Source organism: Delphinus delphis, chromosome 16 (assembly GCF_949987515.2).
Source record: "Delphinus delphis chromosome 16, mDelDel1.2, whole genome shotgun sequence".
Classification (NCBI taxonomy): domain Eukaryota; kingdom Metazoa; phylum Chordata; class Mammalia; order Artiodactyla; family Delphinidae; genus Delphinus; species Delphinus delphis.
In genome coordinates, this window is record NC_082698.1 from 19,937,364 (window position 1) to 19,962,434 (window position 25,071).

Consider the following 25,071-nt stretch of genomic DNA (forward strand, 5'->3'; position numbering starts at 1 on the left):
CCTGCAACATGGATGTTTTATTTTTATTCATAATCACCAAAACTTGGGAGCAACCAAGGTGTCCTTCAGTTTGTGAGTGAATAAACAAACTGTGGTACATCCAGACAATGGAATATTATTCAGCAATGAAAAGAGATGAACTATCAATCCATGAAGAGACATGGAGGAATCTTAAATGCATATTGCTAAGTGAAAGAAGCCTATCTGAAAAGGCTATATACTGTAAGATTACAACAATATGACTTTCTGGAAAAGGCAAAACTATGGAGACAGTAAAAAGATTAGTCATTCCAATGGATTGAGGGGAGGGGAAAGAAGGATGAATAGACTGAGCAGAGAGGATTTTTAGGGCAATGAAAACTATTAAACTATTAAATCATAATGATGGATACGTGTCATTATACATTTGTCAAAACCCATAGAGTATACAGCACCAACAGTGAACCCTAATGTAAACTGTGGACTTCGGGGGATCGTGATGTGTCAATATAGATCATCAGTTATAACAGATGTACCACTCTGGTACTTAACTAGTCATTGAGTGGCGTGGAGCAGTCTGGTTTTGGTACAAACTCTCCTGTTGTTGCAGACAGCAGAATGGCTCCAAAGGTAACTTCGGAGCTGCTTCGGCAGCTGAGACAAGCCATGAGGAACCTGGAGTATGTGACAGAACCAATCCAGGCCTACATCATCCCGTCGGGAGATGCCCACCAGGTACTGAGTGGAGATGGGCTGGTGATGGAACTCGTCAGCCCCTCGTTTCTTTTTATTCCTTTCCCTCAGCCCCAATGTGTTTGTAGGATTCAAGTTGTCAACTCACATCTAAGCATGTTCTCCAGGGCTAGGCACAGGGACCTGTGTCCAGTAGAGTCTCACTGAATGCTTATTGATGTGGCCCTGGCTTCCTTATTTCCAGTGTATATAGCTAGCTTTCAATAAATTGTGGAAGAATTAGGAGATAAACGAAGGGGCAGAAGTCTGGACCTCTCTGTTGCTGATGCACTTTACCCCATCTCCTTTGCCACACCATGTCCCCAGCAGAATTGTCTGTCCTGCCTCCCTTCTCCCCATCCAGACTGTCCTGTCCCACTGGCACAGCCAGAAGGGCAGCCAGAAATTCATCTTGGATCTCCACTCTAGCAGGTTTTAGGGATGATTCTGTATATTACCCCCGTCATCCCCCCAGCCACTGCCTTTGGTGGAAGCATTTCAATAAGTGCCCTCTATATCTGAGAACACGAGTGATTTAATTATGGGAGAGTCGGGTTTAGAGAGGTGGAGACTGCATGTGATGGGGCTGAAAAGCAGAGGACGAAAGGATTCTAGGATTTACTTTTTTAGCTCATTGAGTCAGCAGGTGTTTGTATGCCTACACCATGGTCATGGTACTGCAGGGTTACAAAGACGAATTTAAGTTTGAATTCCTTCCCTCCCGTGTTTACGGTTTAGTAGAGACCTGAGATGGTATACAAAGTGCTATTCTTCCATAGAGTCATCTACACATATACTTTTTATAGCCTTTGTTTATGTGCACTGCCTTAGGTATGGTACATGACACAAAGATGAGAATGGTCCTGGTCTCAAGAAGCAGACAGTTTAGTGATGGAGTTAAGATACGCATACACGTGTCTATATTGCAAGGTGGAATGTGGATGTTCCATCAAGAAAATCTGGGCAGAGGGCTGTGGATATTTGAGGGTAAGAGGGGAGGATGATGGAAGGCTTCATGGGCACGGGAGGCATGTGAACGTGGCCTTGAAGGACGCATAGAGTTGGGTAAATAGAGAAGGGGGAAGGGATTCTAGATAGAAGGATTAGTAGGAGCAAAGGCAGAGAAGCAGGGAAGCTTAGGGTGCTTTTCAGAAACAAGGTGGTAAGTTCCTCTGGCAAAAGCCTAAGGAAGTAAAAAGCAATAGTCAGAAATACTGGTGTTCTAGAATTCTTTAGTTGCAGGCAATAGAAACCACCTTGAAGTACTCTGAGCAATAAAAATGCTGCTTTATAAGGACTTAGGGGCAGGGCCACTGCACTGGCACAACTCCAGGTTGTGAATGGTACTCTCTGGAGTTGTGCCTCAGGTAGGATGTCCCGTGGAACCTGAGGGCAGGGTGCAGCTGGCCCCCTAGGAGGACTGGAATGGGAGGGGTTTCAGCTCTTGCTGCAGATAAGTTTCTTTCTGTCTCAGGCAACAAGGTAGATAGTGAATAGATGGCCACCCCACAATTTCTGCATATATATCTCTTTATCTGTTACTTTCAAGATACCAGATTGAACCAGAACCTTAATTCCAAATCCGGAGTCCTGGGTGAGAATTTGATCAGTGTAGTAGCTTGGTGTTTACCCTTGGTCACTGTGAGTGTGTAAGTACGTGTGTGTGCGTGTGTGTGTGTGTGTGTGTGTGTGTGTGTGCGCTCACATGTGAGATCACGTGTGGCACTGACATGACTGATGAGGGTCTGCCATGATGGAGGGGGTGGCAGATAAGGGTATTACTGTTAGCTGAAGCTAAGTTCCCCAAAGAGGTCCACCCTAGCTGACCTCCTTTCTGCCCCTTCTCCAACGGTGGCAAACCATATGGTCGTGACAATATCAGGCCAGTGTTAACCTGGGGACAGCATCAAGATTGGACCCCTGCTTGGAGGCACAGGAGACTTCCTGGCCTCAGAAGCAAATGAAGGGCTGAAATGAATAACCAAAGGGATTGGATGATTTGAGGCGACAGCATGACATTCAGGATATTTTGATGTTTAGAACAGAGTTTCCCAAACCGTATTCTACAGCATTCCTGTTGTGTTTTGTAAGGTGTTCTGCAAAAAATGTAGTCAGGGGTCAAGAACATAGTGAAATGAGCGGAACAGTTCCTTTTTTTTTTTATTGTGGTAAAAAAACTTAACATTTAACCATTTTTCACACCACTGTACAATGCATCAGTGTTAACTGTGTGCACATAATTGTACAGCAGATCTCTAGAACTTTTTCGTCTTACAAACCTGAAACTACAGCCACTGAACACCTCTCCCTGTCCCCGCCGACTTCCATCCTACTTTCTAAGAATTTGACCACCTTAGGTGCCTCATCTAAGTGGAATCATGCAGTATTGTCTTTTGGTAACTGGCTTAATTTCACTTAGTGTAATGTCCTCAAGGTTCATCCATGTTGTAGCTTATGACGGGATTTCCTCTTTTATAAGGCTAAATAATAATCCATTGTATGCACATACTACATTTTCTTTATTCATTTGTGTATGAACATTCAGGTTGCTTCCACCTCTTGGCTCTTGTGAATAATGCTGCACTGAACATGGATCTGTAAATGTCTCTTTGAGATCTTGTTCAATTCTTTTGGATATATACCTGAAGTGGGATTGCTGGATCCTATAGTAATTCTATTTTTAATTTTTTCAGGAACCTCCATACTGTTGCCCATGGTGGCCATGCCATTTTACATTTACCCCAACAGTGTGCAAGAATTCCAATTTCTTTACATCCTTGCCGGCACTTGTTATTTCTTTTTTTTGGTGGTGGTGTCCTAGTGGATATGAGGTAATATGTCGTGGTTTTGACTCATATTTCCCTGGTGATTAGTGATGTTGAGCATCCTTTCATGTGCTTGTTGGCCATTTGTGTATCTTCTTTGGAGAAGTGTCTATTCAAGTCCTTTGCCCATTTGAACAGTTTCTTAACTGTAGGATTCCTCAGGGCCTTTAATATATGAGTGTGTACTGTACAACTCTAAGGAACAGATGAAGTATTCAGCACTTTTCAGATTTAAATGTCCATGGAATTTCCATAGTCATCTCAGGAGTGGGGTAGGGACTCTGTTCCATGGAATTTCTTAGTCTGTTGACCTTCAGTAGCACTTTTTGTACCACAGTGGGTTTGAACTTGCTCCTTGAAGACGTGAGAGGAAGCGGAGGTGTAAAGAGGAGAGGCCCCTGAAGATGAGGGTTTGGCAAGTAGAAGTGGTTGAAGGGGTGAAGGGGGAGGTGGGAGAACAATGTGTAAGTGTAGGAGAAGCAGCAGATCAGGCCAGAAGGGGGCTGTTGGCACGTGAGAAAGCCGAGGTGGCCCTGTACTGTAGACGGGGGGAGGTAAGGAGAGACTGGTGGGGTTTAGGGTGGGGCTTTGGTAACAGAATTCTTCCATTCACCTCTGTTCTCTAGATGAACAAGATTCACCAGCTTCATAGGAACCAAAGTTTCATCTTGACTAAGGGCTGGATGAGTAGGTAGGGTAGCCAACATAGCTTGGGCCTGAGGAGGTGTAAGTAGCAGAGGAACTGGGCATCCCACCATTTAAGAAGGGCAGACCTTGTCCTTGTCCTCAAGGAGCTCCTTTTTTCTTCTCCTGCCTGGGTGCCTCTGATGGGCTCTTCCTTGCCTCCTGTCAGGCCCAGGCTTCAGCCTTTGGACTTGGGCCTCCTGTCACATGGATTCTCTGCTGGATTCAGCAGTGGTGTTTTTCATTCTCTGCCTTTCAGCTGATTGGATGCAGCCCATGTGTATCTGTGAGGGCGATCTTTATTGGGTCTACCAATTCAAATGTTAATCTTTTCCAGAAACAACCTCGCAGACACACCGAGAAATAATGTTTTACCAGCTGGCTATCTGGGAATCCCTTAGCAAGTCAAGTTGACACATAACCTTAACCCTCATAGCACTAGCACACTGTTTTCCGAAACTGGGTCTCTCCTTTGAAAGGGTCTCACAGGCTGTTGTGGAGCAGCAGCCAAACTCCTACTAGTTCTGCTTTATTTATGAACCTTCACCTCTAGGTGAGGCCTCATCGTATGGAAAGATTTGACCTGTGAGTATTACTTGCAGTAACCTTTGAAGGTTTCCAGTTAAGGGTGTGCTGGAAGCTTTGTAGTGTTGGTATTTAGGTTTCAGTTTTCTTTTGCCTGGAGTTAGGATAAAATCTGTGTTTACTGGTAGGGGACGTTCTTGTAGCCAAGCCAAGTTTATCTTGATGTTCTTGGTCCTGGGTGCTGTTCCTGAGCCAACTTTTTTTGGTATCATAATGCTGGTTTTTGGTCTAATACCCTGATTGATGTTTTAAAATTCTGTCTTTGACATTAGGTGTGACCTAATAGACCCAAAGCAATTTCCTATTCAGCTTTGGGAATGGCAGAGACTCTGGCCAAACCCCAGTGATGTTCCAGGCTTTCCCTCAGTGTTTCACCTCCTGCTAATGGATCTGGAATATCAGAATTGGATGGCTCCTCCCTAAATGAGGAAGTTGAAGCTCTAATCCTGGAAAAATGTGTTTTCCAGCAACATCCTGAAAACACAAAAAATTAAGCTTGCTTGATATGAGCTGGCGGCACTTTTATTGCAGAAGTGTCTATTTGTTTAGGCTTCACAAACATATTTTTGTACTCTTGCTGTCCTCTTCTCTCTCACTTCCCTCCCCACTACCCCCCCCCCCCCCCCATTTTTCTTTTATAATCTTTGGTTATCATTTCTATTGCTGTAGCTTAGCCATCTGCCTTACAAGGCAGGGGAAGTTGTGTTTTGCTTGTCTGGTACATATTTCCTGACTACCATATCAGGGCTAAGTATTGGGACAAATGTAAAAGGCAAGCAGTTAGCATACAGGTAAGCGTATGGGCTCTAGAAACTGTCTGGGTTCAGGTGGCAGATTTGCCACTTAACTAGCTGCTTGACCTCAAGTAAGTTACCTCAAACTCCTAAGTGTCAGGTAAACTCTGCGTCTCAGTTTCCCCACCAGCAAAAATGGGACAGTGACATATCTATCTCTTAGGGCTGTTGTTAGGATCAAATGAGTTAATAGATATAAATGCTTAAAGCATGTCTGTCACCTAATAAGTCTCATTATATTAGCTGCTATTTCTGTTGTTGTTATTATTACTATTATAGAAATGAATGAGGGAAAATATTCCCTTAAAGAGGTTAAAGAGTAGATAGCCCCAGTCACAAATCTAACACAAAATGTGACTAGTAAATGTCATAGGAAAGAACTTAATCAGCACTGTCCAGTAGAAGTATATGAGGCACATATGTAGTTTTAACTATTCTAATAGCCATAGTAAAAAAAAAGTAAAAAGAAACAGTGAAATTATTTTTAATAATACATTTTATTTACCCCGGTATGTCCAAAATATTATCATTTCATCACATCATCAGTATAAAAAATCATTAGTGAGATAGTTTACATTTCTTTTTTTATACTGAGTCTTCAATTCCGGTATGTATTTCATTACAAAACATCTCAACTTGAATGTGGAATGTTTGTTGGAAATATTTGATCTGTATTTAGATTTCATAAAATTTACAGTTGAAAAAGTGGCCTTACATACCAAAGTTGTTCTAAACATACTTAAAAAGTTTTGTAATATCTGAGCCTTGAGCATCAGTTTTAAAATTTATATTTAAATTAGTTGAAATAAAATCAGACATTTAGTTTCTCAGTCACATTAGCCACATTTCAAGTGCTTGGTAGCTACATGTGTCTGGTGGCTACTCTAATGCTAAGCACAGATTTTAAGTGTGGACTGAACTCATAGGTGAGAGGGAATATTTTAAGCTGGCAGGGTCAAGGAAGGCTTCATGATGGAAATACATTTAAATTGGGATGTGAACAGATAGAATTTGGGTGCTTGTAGGTAGAGAGGTGCAAGAAATACCATGGGCAAATCCATGGAAGTAGGAGAACATGAATAATGATAACCCTAAAGAAGAAAGAATAATAGGGTCTGGTCAAGGCCACTCAGGAGCCACCAGAGTCAGGAGTTTAGGTTTCTGTTACACAGTAGGGACCCACTGAAGGTCTTTGAATAAGAGAGTGACACGATCAATCAACGGGAGCAGTGTTCAGTGTGGATTGGAGAAGGGAGACACTGGGAACTGAGAAGCCTGTTCCGAGGCCAGTGCAGGATCCCAGCGTCGGGGTACAGAGGGCCTGGACTTGGGTGCTGGTCTTAGGAGCAGAGAAGAAGGGAAGGATTTGGAGGAGAAGCGGTAGATAGATTGAGCGAGGACCTTGCAGGCAGATGACCGAGGGAACTGGGAAGTTTGGAAGCTGAGAGGGTTTGTGTTGCCATCCAAAGAAAGAAATGAGAAGCCCCACGTTCCTTGTTTCAGGTCCTGTGGAGAGGAGGGCCCTCGTTGGGATGACTGTTAAGTGGGACTCTGGGTCCTTGCCAGGACTGTGCGGACAGGAAGTGCTGGCTTTGTGTGTGACCTGCCGCAGGAGCCTCCTCAGTAATAGAGAGGCTGCTGTGCTCTGGGGCTCTTGTTCCTGTTTCGTTTCAGGCTAGATTCAGTGTTGATGGAATTTCTCCTACGGTTGGGGAGGGGGAGGGTGTTAGAGAAATGAAGAGGAGTCTTGAATCTGTCCTTTGTGTACTTTCCAAAGCACAAATACACACACCCACACACTGTTGCATGTTGGAGACAACACGCACCCTGAATATGTAATTGTGCAAGGACTTGGCACTCCAGGGGTCTGCTCCTCTCTGTCCTTTTCGACTCTAAGGTTTTTTTCTTTTAAACTCAGAACAATGGTTGTAGTATTAATGAGTTTGGGCCCGGGGGGACTTTTGCAGCGAAGAAGTGTCCATTCTCTCTTGTAATCTGGGTGTTTTCTTGTACCTTCTAAGGCAAATGTTGGGATTTGCGGGCACGACTGGCTCCAAACCAGGGGAATCATTGGCTGGGGCCAGAACTGCGCTGGCCCCACCTTTGAGAATTCCGAACTCTTCATCCTCCCCTTCTGTGAGGCCCCTCGTCTGCTTTTGGGCTCGGCTTAGTCCACAGATCCCATCCTTGTGGGGGTGGCTTTGCTACCTTGAGCTTTTGGCTGTGTTTATGGTTCCTCCTTCTGGAAGACATGACTCCGATTTTCCGAAACTCTTTTTGATTCTACTCCCATTCCTCCAGGAGCTGGCTTCCTGTTTGTATTTCTTAAATAGGCTTTCTCCTGGGGTGGAGGTAGTGATTTTTATCCCGGAGTGATTTTATTCACCGTATTAATTAGAGTAACACTAGCTGTGGTAACACATCTCAAAGTTTCAGTGACTCTGTATTGCAGAGCCTTATTTCTTGTTCATGTAGCAGTCCAGAGTGGGTGTTCCTGGTTGGTGGGTGACTTTCTTCCACTAGGAAGAAGAGTGATTCAGGGATCCAGGCACTTTCCATCATGTGATGCCACCATTCCAGCTGGAGGAAGGGAAGGAGTATGGAGAGGGTGCGTCCATCTTTAACTGCCCTGACTCAGATATCACTTCCCACCCTCTTTCCGTTGGTGAGAACTAGTCATGTGATCCTGCCTAGATGCAAGGGGGCCTGGGAAATGAAGTCCTGGATGGGAAACCAACCGCTCTTCAGTGACTTTACAGTAAGGAAAGGGCGTGAATCTTTGGGCAGCTATCCATTTTTCCCACGTACCTTGACTTGGTTTCATTTAAGAGACAAGAAAGCCAGTAAGTGGGGGAGCCAGGCTTGAACATAGGTTTGATTCCTGCATGTAGGAGACATCTGTTATGTGGTTGATGAAGGTAGAGGTGAATGGGGGGCAGTTGCTTGGCAGTGTGGCAAAGGCATGGGCTTTTGAAAGTCAGACCTGAGATCAGATCTCGGCTCTGCCACTTAGAGCAGTGGTGTCTTGGTTCGGGTGGGGTGGGGGGGGTGGTAAGTAAGTAATTTACTTCTCTGAGCTGCTGATTCTTCTTCTTCTTTTTTTTCTTTAAATCTGTAAATGGGAAGGATGCTACCTTCCAGAGCTGCTGTTGGGGTTAGAATTAGGGGAAATGAAGATAGTTATTGGCAAGTAGTCAGGCTTAGCCAGTATTATTTGTTATCATCACCCAAGGTGGGGAGCATGGATGAATGCCATTGTGGATGGTTTGGTAAAATCCAGAGGTGTGGGAGATCTCTGAAAGCCGGCTGGGTCAGAAAGTGTTGTGGAAGAGGGCATGTTTGAGCTGGATTGTGAGACATGGCTGAGGCTTTTTTTTTTTTCTGTGGTTTACTGATGTGCTTTATTTGGCTGTGTGTTATTTAAATTGTTTGAATTAGGTGCCAACGTTTAAAAATTGAGTGATCTCTCATGAACATACATATATTTAGCTTTTCCTGAAATACTGAAGGTTGGCAACACGTGGTTCATATTCCAGCATGACAGGAATCAGAGCTGAGTGGGAACTGCTCTCTCTAGAAGAGACAGCCTCTTGTCCTGCTTTACTCATTTCGTTTACCTGCCTGTACCCTAGGGCTTTTGAGTTTGAAACCCCAGTTGTAATCTCTTCTGGCCTTTCTCCTGTTGGATAAAGCATTAGTTTCCTGTTGCTGCTGTGACGAACTTAGTGGCTTACAACAACACAAATTTATTATCTTACAGTTCTGGAGGGCTGGAGTCTGCAGTGGTCAGCAGGGCTAAAGTGACTTCTGGAGGCTCTGGGGAGAATCCATTTCCTTGTCTTTTCCGGTTTCTAGAGGGCACCTGCATTTCTTGGCTTGTAGCCCTTTCTCTGTCTTCAAAGAGGTGGCTAAGGTCTTAACTACGGAGAAAGGTTCATCTCTCCTCCTGCTCTTCCTTTATTCTGCAAGTATTGGTTGCGGGCCTAGTGTGTGTCACCTGTGCCCTGTACAGGGACAGTGACAAACAAGACAGACAAACACCCTGATCTCATGGGACTTACATTCTGGGGGGCAGGACAATAACAGTGTAAAAGAGTCATTAAGAAGAGAAACATCTAGAAAAATGTACAGAGAGGTAGAAGACGCTGAGTGGCTACTGTAGCTGGATAGTCTAGGCAAGCCTCTCTGGGGAGGTGACATCTGACCTGAAATATAATGATGGGAAGGAGCCTGCCATACCTTGACCAGAGGGAGACTTTTATAGGCACAGGAAAGCATGTGCAAAGGCCTTTAAGCAGGAATGAGATTGGCAAGCGCAAGGAGCAGAAAGCAGGCGGTGTGGCTGGAGCACTGTGAGTGGGAGGACTGTGGGCGGAGAGCAGGGCCGGACCAAGCTATGCCTTGGGGACTGGCCTGGGGTTTGGATTTTATCCTAAGTGTGATGGGAAGTCATTGGAGGATTTTAAGCGGGATGCTAACATGACACATACACATTTTGAAAAGCTCCCTCTGAGTGTGTATGAAGAGTGGATTGTAGGGACAGTGGTCCAGGTAGAGATGAGGGAGGCTTGGACAGGGACATATTAGAGATGGAGATAAATGGACAGTTTTGGAGAAAAAAGCCAACGGCTGTGTTTCTTTGCGGCTTTTTCCTAGTATGCTAAGGCTTTGGCTTATTTTAGGCCTTTTGCTGTTCTCTAGGGAGAATGTTCCCGGGCTTTGCCAGCTTCATGGCTGGGGGAAGAGTGGGAGGCCCGGGCCCAGTGCTTGTCTGGGCTCTGCTTAGCCTGTTGGTGTGGAGGTGACAGCTTTGGTCAGTGATGTCTTTCTGGCGTGTTGACCACTTAGGTCATGTCTAGACATTCTTGCTCCACCCTCATCTCGATCCCAAACCAAACACATCCACCTGCTGTTAATTCCTTCTCCCTTTGGAGAAACTCTTCTCCTGCCTTTGCTGAGAGGCAGCTCCAGGTAACCCCTGGGGGGACGTGAGCCTCCGCCCGGGCTTCCCCAGGTAGGGGTGGGGCACTCCTCGAGAGCTGTGTCCCTGTGTGCCAGAGCCCAGCCAGGCCGAGCCCCTCACCTGCCTCCTCACTGTGCGTCGGGTGGGAGAGCACCCAGCCAGGCGGACCTCCTTGTTGGTCCAGAGTGCCCCCTCTGTATTTTCCTTGTTGTGTACTCTGAGTTTTAGCACAAGGTTTTTTTTGTTAACTGAGTTTTCCCAGCCTCTTAGCTGCTTTTTCACCCCTCAGGAGGAAGAGATTAATATCGTCTCTTCTGTTGCATATACGCAGCACTCCCAGGTTTCTGGTGAGTTGTTTTGAACATTCACTTACTGTTCCTCACAACAGAACTAGGAGAAGGGTAGGAACAGACTCTCCCATTTTGGACTTTTTTTTTTCAGTCTTGCACTCACTAATTCCTGGGTCAGTAAACAAAGGAGGGCTCTGCAGTTCACAAATGATGCCAGAGGCCACTTCCTTTTATGTCCTTAGTGCTGTCTGGTCAATGTTCCCTTGTGTTTTCGGGATCAAACATTTGCTTGCCATTGCATTCAGCAATCTGAAATGACCCGTTGTAGAAATGAGGAACTGAGGCTGAAAGAGGTGAGGAGACTCGTTGCAGACCACATAGCTGGGCCTGCTAGAGGGCAGGTGCGACCCAGAGCTCTCAGAGCCCCTTCATCCTGCCATCATGATTCTTTCTGCTGACCCTTCCAGCACCTCTGTGGGTCATGGTCTTGTGACTGGTCTGAGGCTGCGATTGTGGCTGCCTTGGTGAAAGGGGCAGCTCTCATCCACGCGGCAGGACTAGAACCTGGGAGCCGTTTTCCCCTACATCATGTTGACTGTCCCAAAATGCTTTGGGGTCCAGCCAGCAGCCCCCTTCTCTATCCTAAGCATTCTTAACCCTGCCAAGTCCTTTAGCTCAGGAAAAACCTGCTAACAGGAGAAGGAGCAGTGGCTCTGGTCTCGAGTAGACCAGATCCTGGCCCTGCTATTGACGTGTTGGTTACTTAAAGATTCTGTGTTTGAACCTCAGTTTTCTCATTTGCTATTGGTCTTATCCTGGAGAGTTATTTTGAGGATGGGATGCGATGTGTTTTATGGGGGCAGCGTGGCATAGGGCTTCAGAGTTGAGGCTCTGAAACCGCCCAGGTTCAAGTCCTGCCTCTGCTACTTATTAGCTATGTGACTTTGGACAAGTTACTTGACTCTCTGTGCCTCACTGGCTATTACCAGAAGTTACACAATGTGGCCTCGTACCCTTTCCCCAGGAATGGGAACCTCTTACCTTCTTAGCCCTAATCCCATTCCATTCAGAGGCAAGGGATTATCGGCTGGGAAGGACCTGGATTTGAACATGATGTTTTATTTTGCTGAAGCCTCCTGGGTTAGAGGAAGCATTTCCCTTTGTTCCCTAACAGGAAGGGACAGGGTCTGCGTGGGAGAGATTGGTGACACTGCCTTGGATGGAGGATACAAACAGGAAGTTCAGAAATAAGCTGATATCTAAAGAGACTTAAGTTAGAGAATTATTGGCACATAAAACAGAAATTTGGGCTTTTGAGAAAAATAACAGATGCCTAAATGTCAGTGGCAGGGAAGGGAGAAGGCTATTGGTTTGTTTTTTGAGTAAGATCTCAGTGAGGAAAGAGCAGTTTTGATCTGTTTCTCTTGACTTGCTTTGTTCTCCAGATGAAAAAATTGAGGTTAAAGGGAACAGCCCTTTAGCCCGTAATTAATTAGGGTCTTCTGTAGTGTGCACTAATTAAAAAAAAAATGTTCAGCTTGCCTTTTCAGCTAGATTGGCAGTTCCTTGAAGGCAGGTGCCCAGCTTTTGCCAGCTTTGCAGCCCTGCTGGGCTGAGCAGGAGTCGCATGTGACTGATCAAGGTCCAATTCCTTGTCCTTTTTGTTTTCCAGAGTGAGTACATTGCTCCCTGTGACTGTCGGCGGGCCTTTGTCTCTGGATTTGATGGCTCTGCAGGTGAGTTTCTAAATTCTCTTTGTTCTTTTGGTACTTTTGTTTGCCTCTCAAAAATAACTAGAACCGGTTTCAGCCCGTGATACAGAACCAAAAAAAAGGCAAACCAGACGTCCCCATTGAGCCTCTGCAGAGGGGATGTGGTCCCAGCATCCCCAGCTCCTAAGCTTACATTTTAGTGTCTCTTTTCTCTATGCCTTTGCTTTTCAAATCTTAAAAAATGTTACTTAAAAAATATTTTTGAACTTTTTATTAACTGTAACATACATACAGAAAAGTGTATCAATTAACCTGAATACCCCGTGTAACTAGCACTAAAAATAAAAAGTGGGACACTAATAGCATCCCTTAAAACCCCCTCCTTAGCCTATTGGTCCTGTGTAATTGTCTAAGCGCTTCACTTTTGGTTTCTCTGTTTTCAGTTTCAGCTTAAATAACAAAGATGAATGTTGAGCTACATTGTTGCCCTGCCCTAACTTTCCCAAAGCTGTTGTGCCCTTGAGATTTAGGATGGGTTCCCCCCTTCAGACTCCCATCCTTCAAAGCTGCTAGACTCGGTGCAAACCCCTCTCCTCGCAGTTAGCGCACTGCTTCCGTTGATGTAAAAGGCACTTTAGAATTGGTTTTGGCTGACACCTCTGCTGAAAGCCCTGAGTTCTGTTGGGCCTGTGGGAACTGAGGGCAGATAGAGGTGGGAGGCATAAACTCCTGGCTGGTGACCAACTGCTGCATCACAATGAACACTGACAGCATCCAGGTGGTCTCTCTTGGGAAAGGTGAAACACCTCCTTTAGGGTGTCTGGTGGAGCAGATGGCTGTGATCACTGAGCAGATTCACTGCTGTCTTGTTAATTACGAGACCCTTGTGGCCACAGGTCCACAGACCTCTTTCTACTGACCTTGACTCATGCTGTACAAGTGGGGTCCTTTCTGTGCAGGGACCAATACCCAGGCTGACTCAGGACTGTTTCTTTCGGAGCTTGGCCCACAGCTGTTTTTCAGTGGTATCATCTTCTCTTGCCTGGAGGTTCTCTTGGAGTTAAAGGCCCCGCTGCCCCACCAGAGGCCCCACCGGAGCGGTGGTGAGGCCACACGGGATCTGGTGCCCCTCACCGTGCTTGCCTGCCTGCTGCCGTTTTGTGCAGCTTCTAGGTGGTGGTCAGAAACTTTTCTCATCTCCTTGCTCCCCTGCTGTAGGCACAGCCATCGTCACAGAAGAACATGCGGCCATGTGGACTGATGGGCGCTACTTCCTCCAGGCTGCCAAGCAGATGGACAGCAACTGGACGCTCATGAAGATGGGTGCGTAGAGGCACAGCCATCTCAACTTCAGTTGGCCAGCTCTGGCAGGGGACCCTAGGGCTCCTCAGGGCTTCTGGATCTTACCCCTTTTATGGGGCCACGGGCCCCTTTTAGAATCCAAGGTGTCTTAGTCTGCTCAGGCTACCAAAACAAAATACCACAGACTGGGTGGCTTAAACAACAGAAATTTACTTTTTCATTTCTGGTGGCTGGAGGTCTGAAATCAGGGTGCTATTGTGGTCAGGTTCTGGTGAGAGCTCTCTTCCTGGCGTGCAGACAGCCTCCTTCTCACTGTATCCTTACATGGCTATCTCTCTCTGTTCCTCTGCTTAGAAGGCCACCAGTCCTCCTGGATTAGAATTCTACCTTATGACTTCATTTAACCTTAATTTCCTCCTAAACCTCCTGTCTCCAAATATAGTTACATTCAACGTATGAATTTTGAGGGGACACAGTCCAGTTCATGGCACAAGGAAAAGCAAGAAAATGACATGCTGATATACACATACCATTACGCGTTTAATTTTGGAAGATCCTGGTTCAGGATACTCATTTCAGTGAGGAGAAACTGAGGGCCAGAGAGGACAGTTGCTTTGCTGCAGCTCACATAGCTTGCTGTGCGTTTGATTCATGCACTGGGGCCTTTCCATTGCTCTTTGCTGCCTCACGATTCAAAGTGAGATAAAGGTAAGGGGCCATTGGCAACTGAAGCTAGGAAGCTCTCCCTCTGAGGATCCTGACTTGCTTCTGGCAGCTCAGCCATAGGGCAAGAGCATGGGTCTGGAACTTTCTTGGGCAAGTTGCTTCACCTTCCGTGCTTCAGCTTCCTCATATGTAAGGTGGAATAGTAATAGAAAGTACCACATAAAATGGTGAGGGTTAAAGAAATAGTATATGGGAAGCATAGAGCTCAGTGTTTATTGGATAATGATTGTGTGTGTGTGTGTGTGTGTGTGTGTACTCTTGGTTTTTCATTTAATTTTATGCTGTATTTTTCCTTGTCACTATAATAGTCTTTTGAAACATGATTTTAGTGGTTGTACAAAGGCCTCTGCCTTCTGAATTTTGAACTTGGACAATAGAAGGAGGGAAAAGGGGCTACCAGGGCTGAGTGAGGAAGAGAAGATGAGGCCAAATCCCTGGTATTTCTTGTTTGTAGTTGGAAGTAATGAGGAAATCAGGTTGTTACCAGACTCACGGTTCACGGAACAGAGGGCTGTTGACACTGAGTTGAGTTGAGTTGACTCCAAGATCCAAGCAGTTAGCCTACTGAGGTAGTGTGTGTGTGTGTGTGTGTGTGTGTGTGTTTCACACACTCTCCACATATATGAGTGTTGTTTGTCTTAGGGAAGGAGGAATTAGGAACGTTTTTATCCTGGCAGTGGATTTATTTTAAATTTCCGTTTCTCAAAAGTCTTTTTAAAAATATAGAAACATCAAAGCTACAGGTGGTTGTTGCCCCAGTTGTTCTCCCTCTTCTCTCTCTCTCTCTCTCTCTCTGTCACACACACACACACACACACACACACACACACACACACACACAGGCACTTGGGGTTGTAGGGCTGTTATAAATGGATAGGCCACTAGACCTTTAAACTTTTTGATTACATGCCTCTGTTGATGGTATATGCGCCCAGTCCATCTGTATTTCAAATACAAGCAAAGATTTATATCTTATTTTTTAAGAAAAATTACCAGTGGAAGTCCTAATACTTTCTGTTTGTACCCCAGTGGATCATTCAGTGTGCCTCTGGGGTGTGGTCATCTCTCTTTGGGGCCTAAACTCCAGCTGTTAGATAAGTCAGCGCTTTGGGGGTCAGAGTGTCAGAGGAGCGAATACTGTCTGCCTGTCCTCTAAAACAGCCCCAGCGGGTGAGTCCTTCTCCCTTCCAAGCCCCTCTCTAGTTTCTGCCCTAAGCCCACCTCCTCACTGTCTCTCCTGTGTAGGGAGATTCTGGTGGGTGTAGTTGGGGAGTGGTTCATCCCTGGGGTTTTGCCAAACATCTGTCTTCTAGGAGATGATATGACTTCATCCTGTGAAAGTTATACTAGGGGCATTAAAGAAACTTTGTTAGTAAGTGGCTTGTTTAGCGGTTTGAAAAAAATAGGAAAGAATCAAATAACAAAATAACAACTCAGTGCCAGCTTCTAGGCAGTTTTTTAGAACAGATTCATGAGCTCATTTCTTTTTTTTTTTTAATATTTATTTATTTGTTTGCTTTTTTTGGCTGCATTGGGTCTTAGTTGCAGCACGCGGGGTCTTAGTTGCGGCATGCGGGCTCTTTGTTGTGGCGTGCGGGCTTCTCTAGTTGTGCCGCTCAGGCTCCAAAGCATGTGGGCTCTGTAGTTTGTGGCACACAGTTTCTCTAGTTGAGGCATGTGGGCTTGGTGGTTGTGGCGCTTGGGCTTAGTTGGCTTGGTGGTTGAGGCACGTGGGATCTTAGTTCCCCGACCAGGGATCGAACCCACGTCCCCTGCGTTGGAAGGCGGATTCTTAACCACTGGACCACCAGGGAAGTCCCATGAGCTCATTTCTTTACAAACCTTTGAACTTCCCTTCTGTGGTTATGTGGTTATCAGTACTCGCTAGGGAGAATGGTAAAACAGTACTATTTCAGAATATGTGAACTCTTGCTCTTAATATTTTCTCAAAATGTTAGTTGTTTAGCAAAAATTTGATGAAAAAAGTATACATCTGAAACATACAAGATACTGGGTCGAATTAAAGAAAAACGGGGATATAAAAATAGCTTTAGTTCCTTTTTTGAAGCTTATTTGGTGTCCTGTGACTGTTTGCTCTTGGTAGTTGGGAAGCCCAGGGAGCCAGTTAAAGACACGATGTTGGGTTCCTCTGTGTCCCTCTTACAGTCTTTGGATACGTTTCTCTGCTGCCAGTCAGGCCTGGTTGTCTGGCGGGGGCCTTCACTCTGCAATGCTGCCCTACAGATATGGGGAGGGCACTGTGGTGTGTGTTCCCCTTACCTGGTGTGCGATGTAAGGGAGGCTTCCAGCTCTAGCCTTCACCATATCACCACCCACCCTCTCATCACCAGTAGTGGTAAAGTGACCGAAGGCTGATACAAGAGGATCTTCACGATGACACCATGTACCTGTATTGCAGCGATTCCTGGGATGCCTTTTTACCAGGGGTCTAATGAAAATCCTGTTTCCTTTTTTCTTCTGCCTTACCCATTCCTTATATACCATCTTACTTTATGTTTTCCTTTTATAGCATCTTACGCTTTTCATAGCCTTCCAGGATTAAGGGAAGTTCAGATTTTCCAAGTGCTGTCAATTCTCTTTGAAGAAGGTGCTTAATAAAGACCCTGCTATCATGATGTTGGTGAATTTCCTCCTTCTGGATAGGACAATGAGCTCGGGTCCCCTGGGAATAGTTTCTCATCAGTTCTTCCCTCTGTAGGTCTGAAGGACACACCAACTCAGGAAGACTGGCTGGTGAGCGTACTTCCTGAAGGATCCAGGGTTGGTGTGGACCCACTGATCATTCCTACAGGTGAGTAAGCATAGGCCCTTTCATCTTGGGTGAGGAAGTGAGTTCTAGAGGCCTCTCCATCCTCCCTGTTTGCTTGTGGGTTGTGGAACATTTTGGGGCTCAGCATGATTTGATGTCACAACAAAGGTCAAGGTGAGGAGAAGAGTTAGCACAGGGCCACGGGATAGCCTTTCAGAAGGTGCCAGGCTCTCAAAGCCCTGCTGCCTGTAAAGGGTGTTCAGTTCATAGCTAGACCACGTGTGTTTCTCCTCAGATTACTGGAAGAAGATGGCCAAGGTTCTGAGAAGTGCTGGCCACCACCTCATTCCTGTCAAGGAGAACCTTGTGGACAAGATCTGGACAGACCGGCCTGAGCGTCCGTGCAAGCCCCTCATCACACTGGGCCTGGATTACACAGGTCAGAACCACGGCTGTGCCCAGAAGGCCCCCGACCATCGGCCCCTTCACCTCAACGAAAGTCGTCTGAATCCAGGTCGAGCTTGAGCTGACTGGAGGATTTTGCCCCGCCCTGGCACATGGGGCATTTGATGCAGCAGGAGTTCAGTTTGTTTCCACAGTTGCCACCTACTTGCCACCTACTTTGGCACAGTTTATTCTTGCAAAGCTCCTCTGGGCAGACCTGTGGGTGCTGCTGAGATGGCTTTTTTACCATTCAGTTGCTAACTGCCCCTCTAAAGTGTCTAATATTGGAAACAGACTACAGGTTTCTTTTCTTGTTTTGATTTAGTCACCTTGAGAGGTTTATTTCTTTATTTAAATTTTTTTCCTTCTTATATTTATTAATCCACAATCAGTGTCAACAGCTGATTGGGTTGTATACACACCCCAGCCTTAGCAGATTGTCTTTTGTTTTGTTTTGTTTTTTAAATTAATTTTTATTGGACTATAGTGAGCCTAGAGGTTTCTAGATTCCATTTCCTTTTCTTCTGTCAGCATTTGTATGTTTACCTTCCCAGGCGCCCTCCTTCTGTCTGTCCTCTGCTTTAGTAGCTTTGGGGTGTGGGTGGGTTTCTTTGGCTTGTGTGATAGTGGTGAGTGAGGAGCAAGTTCTGTGAACGTTTTGTGGGAGACGAAAGTGTGATTTATGGAAGAGTGAGGAGCGCAGAGGGAAAGGCCTGGGAGGTGGGGCTGCAGGGGAGGGAGACTTGCTGTAGAAACGGCAGAGGAGAGGTGGATGGGGGATGTCTGGAATGTAGGCACATTGCCCAGAGGGGTCCTGGGAAGAAAGCATTACAGCCCAGACTCTCAGTCAAGTTTTAAACAGCATTCCCGAGCTGGTCTTCAAAGCAGCGTTTAGTTGTGGGGACAGCCCCCAGCTTGCTTTCCTTGTGACACCCTCACCTGAGGGTATTACAGATTAGGGGGATGGGTCCAGTGAGTGGCCCAGGGTCAGCTCAGCATTTTCCATCAGCGTGTTTTGAGTTTTGTTCAACTGAAGCAGAGGCTCTGACCTATTGCTTATAGAAGGGGGGAGAGCAGGTGTGGCTGGTAAAACTTCTGTTCAGCAGACACATGAGTGCCTGCTGGGTACAGGACACTGCTAGGTGCTGGGCGAATAAGACAGATGCCTGCTGTGTTCACAGGTGGCTGCGCCCTGCGTTACATGTGCTGTTTCATGCTGGGTGGTGGTGGTGGTGGTAGTGATGGGGTGAGCTCCTCTAGGACCGCAGTTTCATCCTGGGGAGAGCAGGGAGGCCGTGGCTGTGTCTGACAGTGCAAGTGTGATTTGGAAGTGGTTGTCACACTGAGTCAGACTGTAGAGAATTCCTCGGTCTTAGCACTGAAGGGCAAGTCTCGTATCTCCAGGAATGTAAAGTGGTAGGTGATATTCCCCTGACCTCTAAGACTCGGTGAGTTCTCTCTGCTGGGTAGTGTGTAATCAAAGCTCCCTGTACAGAAGTGTAACTAATTGCTGGTTTTTTGGTGTTTTTCAAAAAAAATTATTTATTTTATTTTTGGCTGTGTTGGGTCTTCGTTGCCTTGTGCAGGCTTTCTCTAGTTGTGGCAAGCGGGGGCTACTCTTCATTGTGGTGTGCAGGCTTCTCATTGCGGTGGCTTCTCTTGTTGCAGAGCACGGGGTCTAGGTGTGCAGGCTTCATTAGTTGTGGCACACGGGCTCAGTAGTTGTGGCTTGTGGGCTTAGTTGCTCCAAGGCATGTGGCATCCTCCCAGACCAGGGATCGAACCCATGTCCCCTGCATTGGCAGGTGGATTCTTAACCACTGTGCCACCAGGGAAGTCCCACTAATTGCTGGTTTAATTGTCTGTCTTCCCTTCTAGATTTTAAGCCCCATGAGCTCAAGGACTGCATGTAGCTCAGAGCTGTAACCACAGTGACCAGCATGGTACCTGCAGATATCTATGCCTGGGAAGTGTAGATGCTTCATAGACATTTGTTGGATGAACAAATGAATTACTTTTTCTTTGAGGTAGTCGGGGCTCTTGACAGTCAACTAGCTTAGAGTCACTTCTCATGTATGGGGCTTGAATCTGGGCCTCCTGTCTGCTCAGATAACATGCTCCCTGGGATATGGTGCTGGTTAAAAATGTTTGGAATGGGTTCTTTCACTTGGCTTCCGCAGGTCCCTGGGACCAGACCAGGGCTGGAGTCGCAAGTATGTTTGTTTCTTGCAGGCATCTCCTGGAAGGACAAAGTTGTAGATCTTCGGTTGAAAATGGCCGAGAGGAACGTCGTGTGGTTTGTGGTCACTGCCCTGGATGAGATTGCATGTGAGTGCTCTGGTTTCACTGTTGGGGTGTGTTACCCAGTCTCTGCATTGGTTCTCTGGGAATCTGTGTGTTCATGCAATTCAGCTTTCTGAGTGGCCAGGGAATAAGCAAAAGACTGTCACCAGTGGGGTATATGATATGCCGAGTAGGATGGAGAAGTAATTATAGGGAGTCGGGGAGGGGAATGTAGCTTGGTCTGGAGCTGTATTACAGCCAGGGGCTGATGTTAAATCTGTGATGATGTCCCTCTCTGGCCAGTCTACTCAGGACTTCACATCTCTAAGGAGGGACATTTCCAACAAACTTTTGGTGCCTGTCAACATTCGTGTGTCTCTATGGGTATAGAAGTAAGATCACAGGAGATATTTTTTTCTTTATCCTTTTCCTGTATATCCCCAAGTTCTTCACAATGAGGATGTTCTAGAAATATTTCTACTTCAGAAAACTCAGGAACTGAAAGTTCTTCAACAAGCCTTTTGGTACAATAGCAGTTTTTTAATCTTTAGACCTTAAACTATCCCCATGGAATTGTTCAGTGCCTTCTAGAACCTGAAGGAATCTTCTTAATATGTCTGCTATTTTCTGACTGGATTTGACCCAGGGTACCTGAGACAAGGCACTGCCTTATTCTTTGATTTTTCTCACTAGAGAAAGAAAGTTTACTGCACAGTATCCTAGCTCTCTAATTCCCAGTTCCAAACTTTGTCAAGAGTGTCAGTGATTTATATCCCTAATTAACTAAATAACTTTAACGTCGGAGAAAATAACATATAAAGCTAATTTCTCTCCTTTATTATTAAAAAGACACACATTTCCATTGCGGAAAACCTGGAAAGCGCAGAGGAAGTAGAAAGAAGAAAAAAAATCACCTATAATTTCCTTACACACAGAAAATCACAGTTAACATTCTGCACATTTGTAATTTTGTAGCTAGATTTTTTCCAGTGTATCGGGATACTCTAAGCATACATAAGCATAATTTTAAGTGAATATTAAATGTCTCATCATATGGTTGTATCATAATTTACTTAACCATTCCCCTACATACGCCCTTTGAGTAATTTCCAATGTTCTCGTGCTTTTGTTAACATCCATCAGAGTCCTGGTGCATCACAATCCATGTCTTAGTTTCTGGTAATTTTCTTCCAACTTCTGGTTGGCTTTAGAGGTGGTGTTATGGATTAGAGGGGGTGTGCATGGCAGGGCTTTGACCATTTTGCCATGTACCTGCCGGAAAGGTTGCACAGGCGTGTGTGAATACACCCCTCTCGCCACACCCTTGCCAGCCCCAGGTGCTGTCATTTAAAAAGAGTGCTAGTTTGGTCTGATAGGTAAAACATGTTGCCTCATTGCTTTACTTTGCGAGGCCATGATGTTAAAATAGAGGCAGTGCTTTTTACGCCAGGGTCTTCTCTGCACTCTGATCCTCAGGAGAGCAAGCATTAGGCAGCTGGAAGTCCTCGGACGGGAGCTGTGCTCTCTGCTGGTCCCTCTAAGTTTCTCCAACACGCAGTGACCTCACTAGACCCCCTGACACTGGCCAAGGCAGGTCCTCCACCCAGCCGTGGTTCCGGGTGGGCCGCAGGCTCGGGTTTCATTCGTGGGCTGGAGCCCTGCTGACTCACTGCTTTTGTTCCTCTGCCGGGAAGCCCCGCCTTCCTGGGGCTCTTGACCCTCGCACAGAGGGCCTCATCTGGCCTCCCTCATGGGTGGGTCTCAGTTTTTCTACTCTAGGTCGTTCCCCTCAGAAGGGAGCGAGTGCTTGGCTCCGTCCCCTGTATTTGGGAGTGCCGGAGCGTTTTTCTGTGGCACGTCAGGCCTGCTAGGCCTGGCAGGTCACCGCCAGGTGGACCATTTCAACTCTTGTCTGGAGGGCATTTGTTGGGTTTTCTGACTAATAACTCTTCCATCCCCTTCTTGGGATGGTGATGCGGTAGCGTAAGAAACAGTTCTGGTGCCATCATTTGGCGGATATGAGCAACTGCAGCTCAGAGGTGGGACCAGGAAGTGAGGCTCCCAGCTTCTCTGAGAGATGCCGCCCAGTCCTTCCCTAGCGAGTGGAAGCTCTTCCCTTGCTCTACAACCTACCCCTTAAACTCTCACTCAGGCAGGTGACAGGAACTTTTTTTTTTTTCCAGGGCTGTTCAATCTCCGAGGATCAGATGTGGAGCACAATCCAGTATTTTTCTCCTATGCAATCATAGGACTAGAGACCATCATGTGAGTGTTGGCCCCGCACCTGAAAGTCCTTCCCCACGCTCCTCGGAGCCCCAGTCGCCCCCTTCTGGCCCGGGCCCACCAGCCTCGGCCTGACCTGTGCTAGAATGCTGCTTTTCTCCTGCCCTTTCCCTTTCCTGCCTCTCTTCCTTCCCCTTCTTGTCTTCCTTAACAGTAGATAATTATTTATATCCTGCCTCTCTTTTAATCCTGAAAATGATTTGAAATCTCTGAAAGTCTCTGTAGTACTAGGAGATAAAAAAAATAGGTGGTCAAGGACATCAGAACAAAACTGGAGAGAGTGAGGTTAGTTCACAAAATTCCTGCTGCAAAGTCTTGTTCAGGCCATACATTTGATTCCAGGTTTCCTAGCAGCCAATGCCAAGGGGAATGTGGGCTCTGTTATACAATCCTGGGTCCACGATGCAAATAGACCCAGTCATTTTGGAAGGTCAGAAGTGACACAGAAAAACCCCCTGAGCTGTGCCTTGTCAGTTTATTTTTTAAACTGCTGCTTGTGGCCAACCTGCCATTGCTCTTCTTATTTGGATGGCTTTCTGCATTCAGACAACATATTTATTGAGTGCCTGTTATGTGCTGGGGTCTCTGTTAGATGTTGGGGTGAATGAGACAGACAGGGTCCTGGGTTAGAGTTGCAGAGATGAGAGGTTACCTGAGGGCATTTGGGCACATAGTGGGCACTAACTTGTCATTGGAGTGGGTACGGGTGTTATTGGAGGGGCCTGACCTGGTCAGAGGAGGCTCTTGGGGAAAGTAATGTTGAGTCAGAGATTAAGGGTACGTGTGGGTTAGCTAGGTGAGTAGGGGGCGAGGAGGAAGAGGAACGGTGATCTAAGCAGGGGAAGCAGCATTTTCAGAGGCTCTGGGCAGGAGAGAGCACAGTATGCGTGGAGGACCCAGAGTGGTCCAGTGTGGTTGGAACCTGGAGTGGGAAGCCGGCAGGTGGGCAGGGCCCCCATAAGCAAGGCCTTGTGAGCCAGGTTCAGGAGCTTGGGGCTTTTGTCCTGAGGATGCTGTGGAGCTACCGAATGAGTTTTTCACACGGAACTACATGGTCAGGCTTGTAAATCATAAAGAATGTTATGACTGGAGTGAAATTACGGGGTGAATTATGATTGCTGCGAAAAATAGGGTGGATAGGGAAGACTGGAGGCAGGGAGACCAGTTAGGAGGCTGTGGTACTGATCCAAGTGAGAGACGGTAGTGACCTGTACCTGGGCAGCGACTGGGCCAGGCTACAGTAAAAGCTGGAGAGGTTTGAGGGGTGTTTAAGCTATAGGTTCAAAGATCTCAATGTAGGAGTGAAGGAGGAGCATCAAGGAGGAGAGTGCCCAGGTCCTGGCTTGGGGAGTGGGGTGGAAGGTGACGGCATACGCAGGGCAGGGAGCGCAGTTTGGGGAGCAGGATTTGGGAAAGGCGTGGAGGAAAGAGGAACTGCTTGGCTTGCATGCCGGGAGGTAGAGCCTGTCGCTTGTGTGTGGGTCTGTGTTCTCGTCCTCTCACTCCTGTGCCCGCCTTTTCTGTCACCTCACCTCTGGCCCCTCTGCAGGCTCTTCATTGATGGCGACCGCACAGATGCCCCCAGTGTGAAGGAGCACCTGCTGCTTGACTTGGGCCTGGAAGCTGAATACAGAATCCAGGTGCTTCCCTACAAGTCCATCCTGAGCGAGCTCAAGACCCTGTGCGCCAGCCTCTCCCCGAGGGAGAAGGTTTGGGTCAGCGACAAGGCCAGCTATGCCGTGAGCGAGGCCATCCCCAAGGTTGGTAGCCCCAGAGACCCACCTAAACCTGCCACTCCAGCTGCCAGGCCCCGTCCAGTCCTGGCATCGTGCGGCTTGTCTTTGAAGCAGAGGTTGTTCAGGCAGATTTCCAGGACTGGCTGTTGGGTCAGAGGTGTCATCTCCCTGGATGAGCCCTTTGGGCTGGAGTGTGAGGCTTTTAGAACCCATTGAGTTCTGTGTTTTCCAAAACGTGACATGAGAGATGATTTTAGGTGGTACACATTCATACTTAGGTTTATTTAAATGTCTCTGTTTTAAAAGCGTTTTAACAGTTACAGAGAATGAACTAGTGGTTACCAGTGGGGAGAGGGAAGGGGGGAGGGGCAAGATAGGGATATGGGATTAAGAGGTACAAACTATACTATGTATAACATAAATAAGCTACAAGGATATATTGTATAGCAGAGGGAATATAGCCAGTATTTTATAATAACTTTGAATGGAATTTAACCTTTAAAAATTATGAATCACTATGTTGTATACCTCGCACTTATATAATATTGTATATCAACTATAAAAAAAGTGTTTTAGTGTGTACTAGAAAAAATATGATTAGCATATGAGACCATATATTATAAAAATTGTTTCTTAAGAGAGAGTTGAGTTCAGTAACCTATGTTGATTCAAAGATAGTCTAAAGAAAAGTCTTAGTAAACAAGGGTCCAGGGGGTAGCAGCTAGGGTAAGACCTGTGCAGGTGGTATGAGAGTATCTGAAGTTTGGGAGACACTACCCTACACCCACCTCTCCCACCACATTTCATAGTTAAGGAGACCTGAGGCCCAGGGAGGCTTTGGGAGTTGGGGATTTGTCAAAGGTCAAATGATACTGATAGCCCTGCCCTTGACTGAGCCCCTGCTGGGTGGTGCTAAGCAGCTGACACCTTCCCCCTCATTTTAACTGAGGCCTGGCACAGGAG

At 46.4% G+C, this 25,071-nt stretch overlaps 1 protein-coding gene across 4 annotated transcripts in view; it reads left to right on the top strand.

The window, feature by feature from the left end:
- XPNPEP1 (X-prolyl aminopeptidase 1) overlaps positions 1–25,071 on the top strand; it is a 54,611-nt gene that overhangs the window by 12,077 nt on the left and 17,463 nt on the right. For 2 of the 4 annotated variants that reach the window (XM_060034097.1, XM_060034099.1), the window contains exons 3-10: positions 590–714; positions 12,525–12,588; positions 13,783–13,887; positions 17,312–17,404; positions 17,658–17,801; positions 20,039–20,134; positions 22,273–22,354; positions 23,922–24,132. In XM_060034097.1, coding sequence (XP_059890080.1) covers positions 590–714; positions 12,525–12,588; positions 13,783–13,887; positions 17,312–17,404; positions 17,658–17,801; positions 20,039–20,134; positions 22,273–22,354; positions 23,922–24,132 — 920 coding nt within the window. The remainder of the gene's footprint in view (positions 1–589; positions 715–12,524; positions 12,589–13,782; positions 13,888–17,311; positions 17,405–17,657; positions 17,802–20,038; positions 20,135–22,272; positions 22,355–23,921; positions 24,133–25,071) is intronic. The other 2 variants (XM_060034101.1, XM_060034100.1) reach the window with 1 other exon arrangement.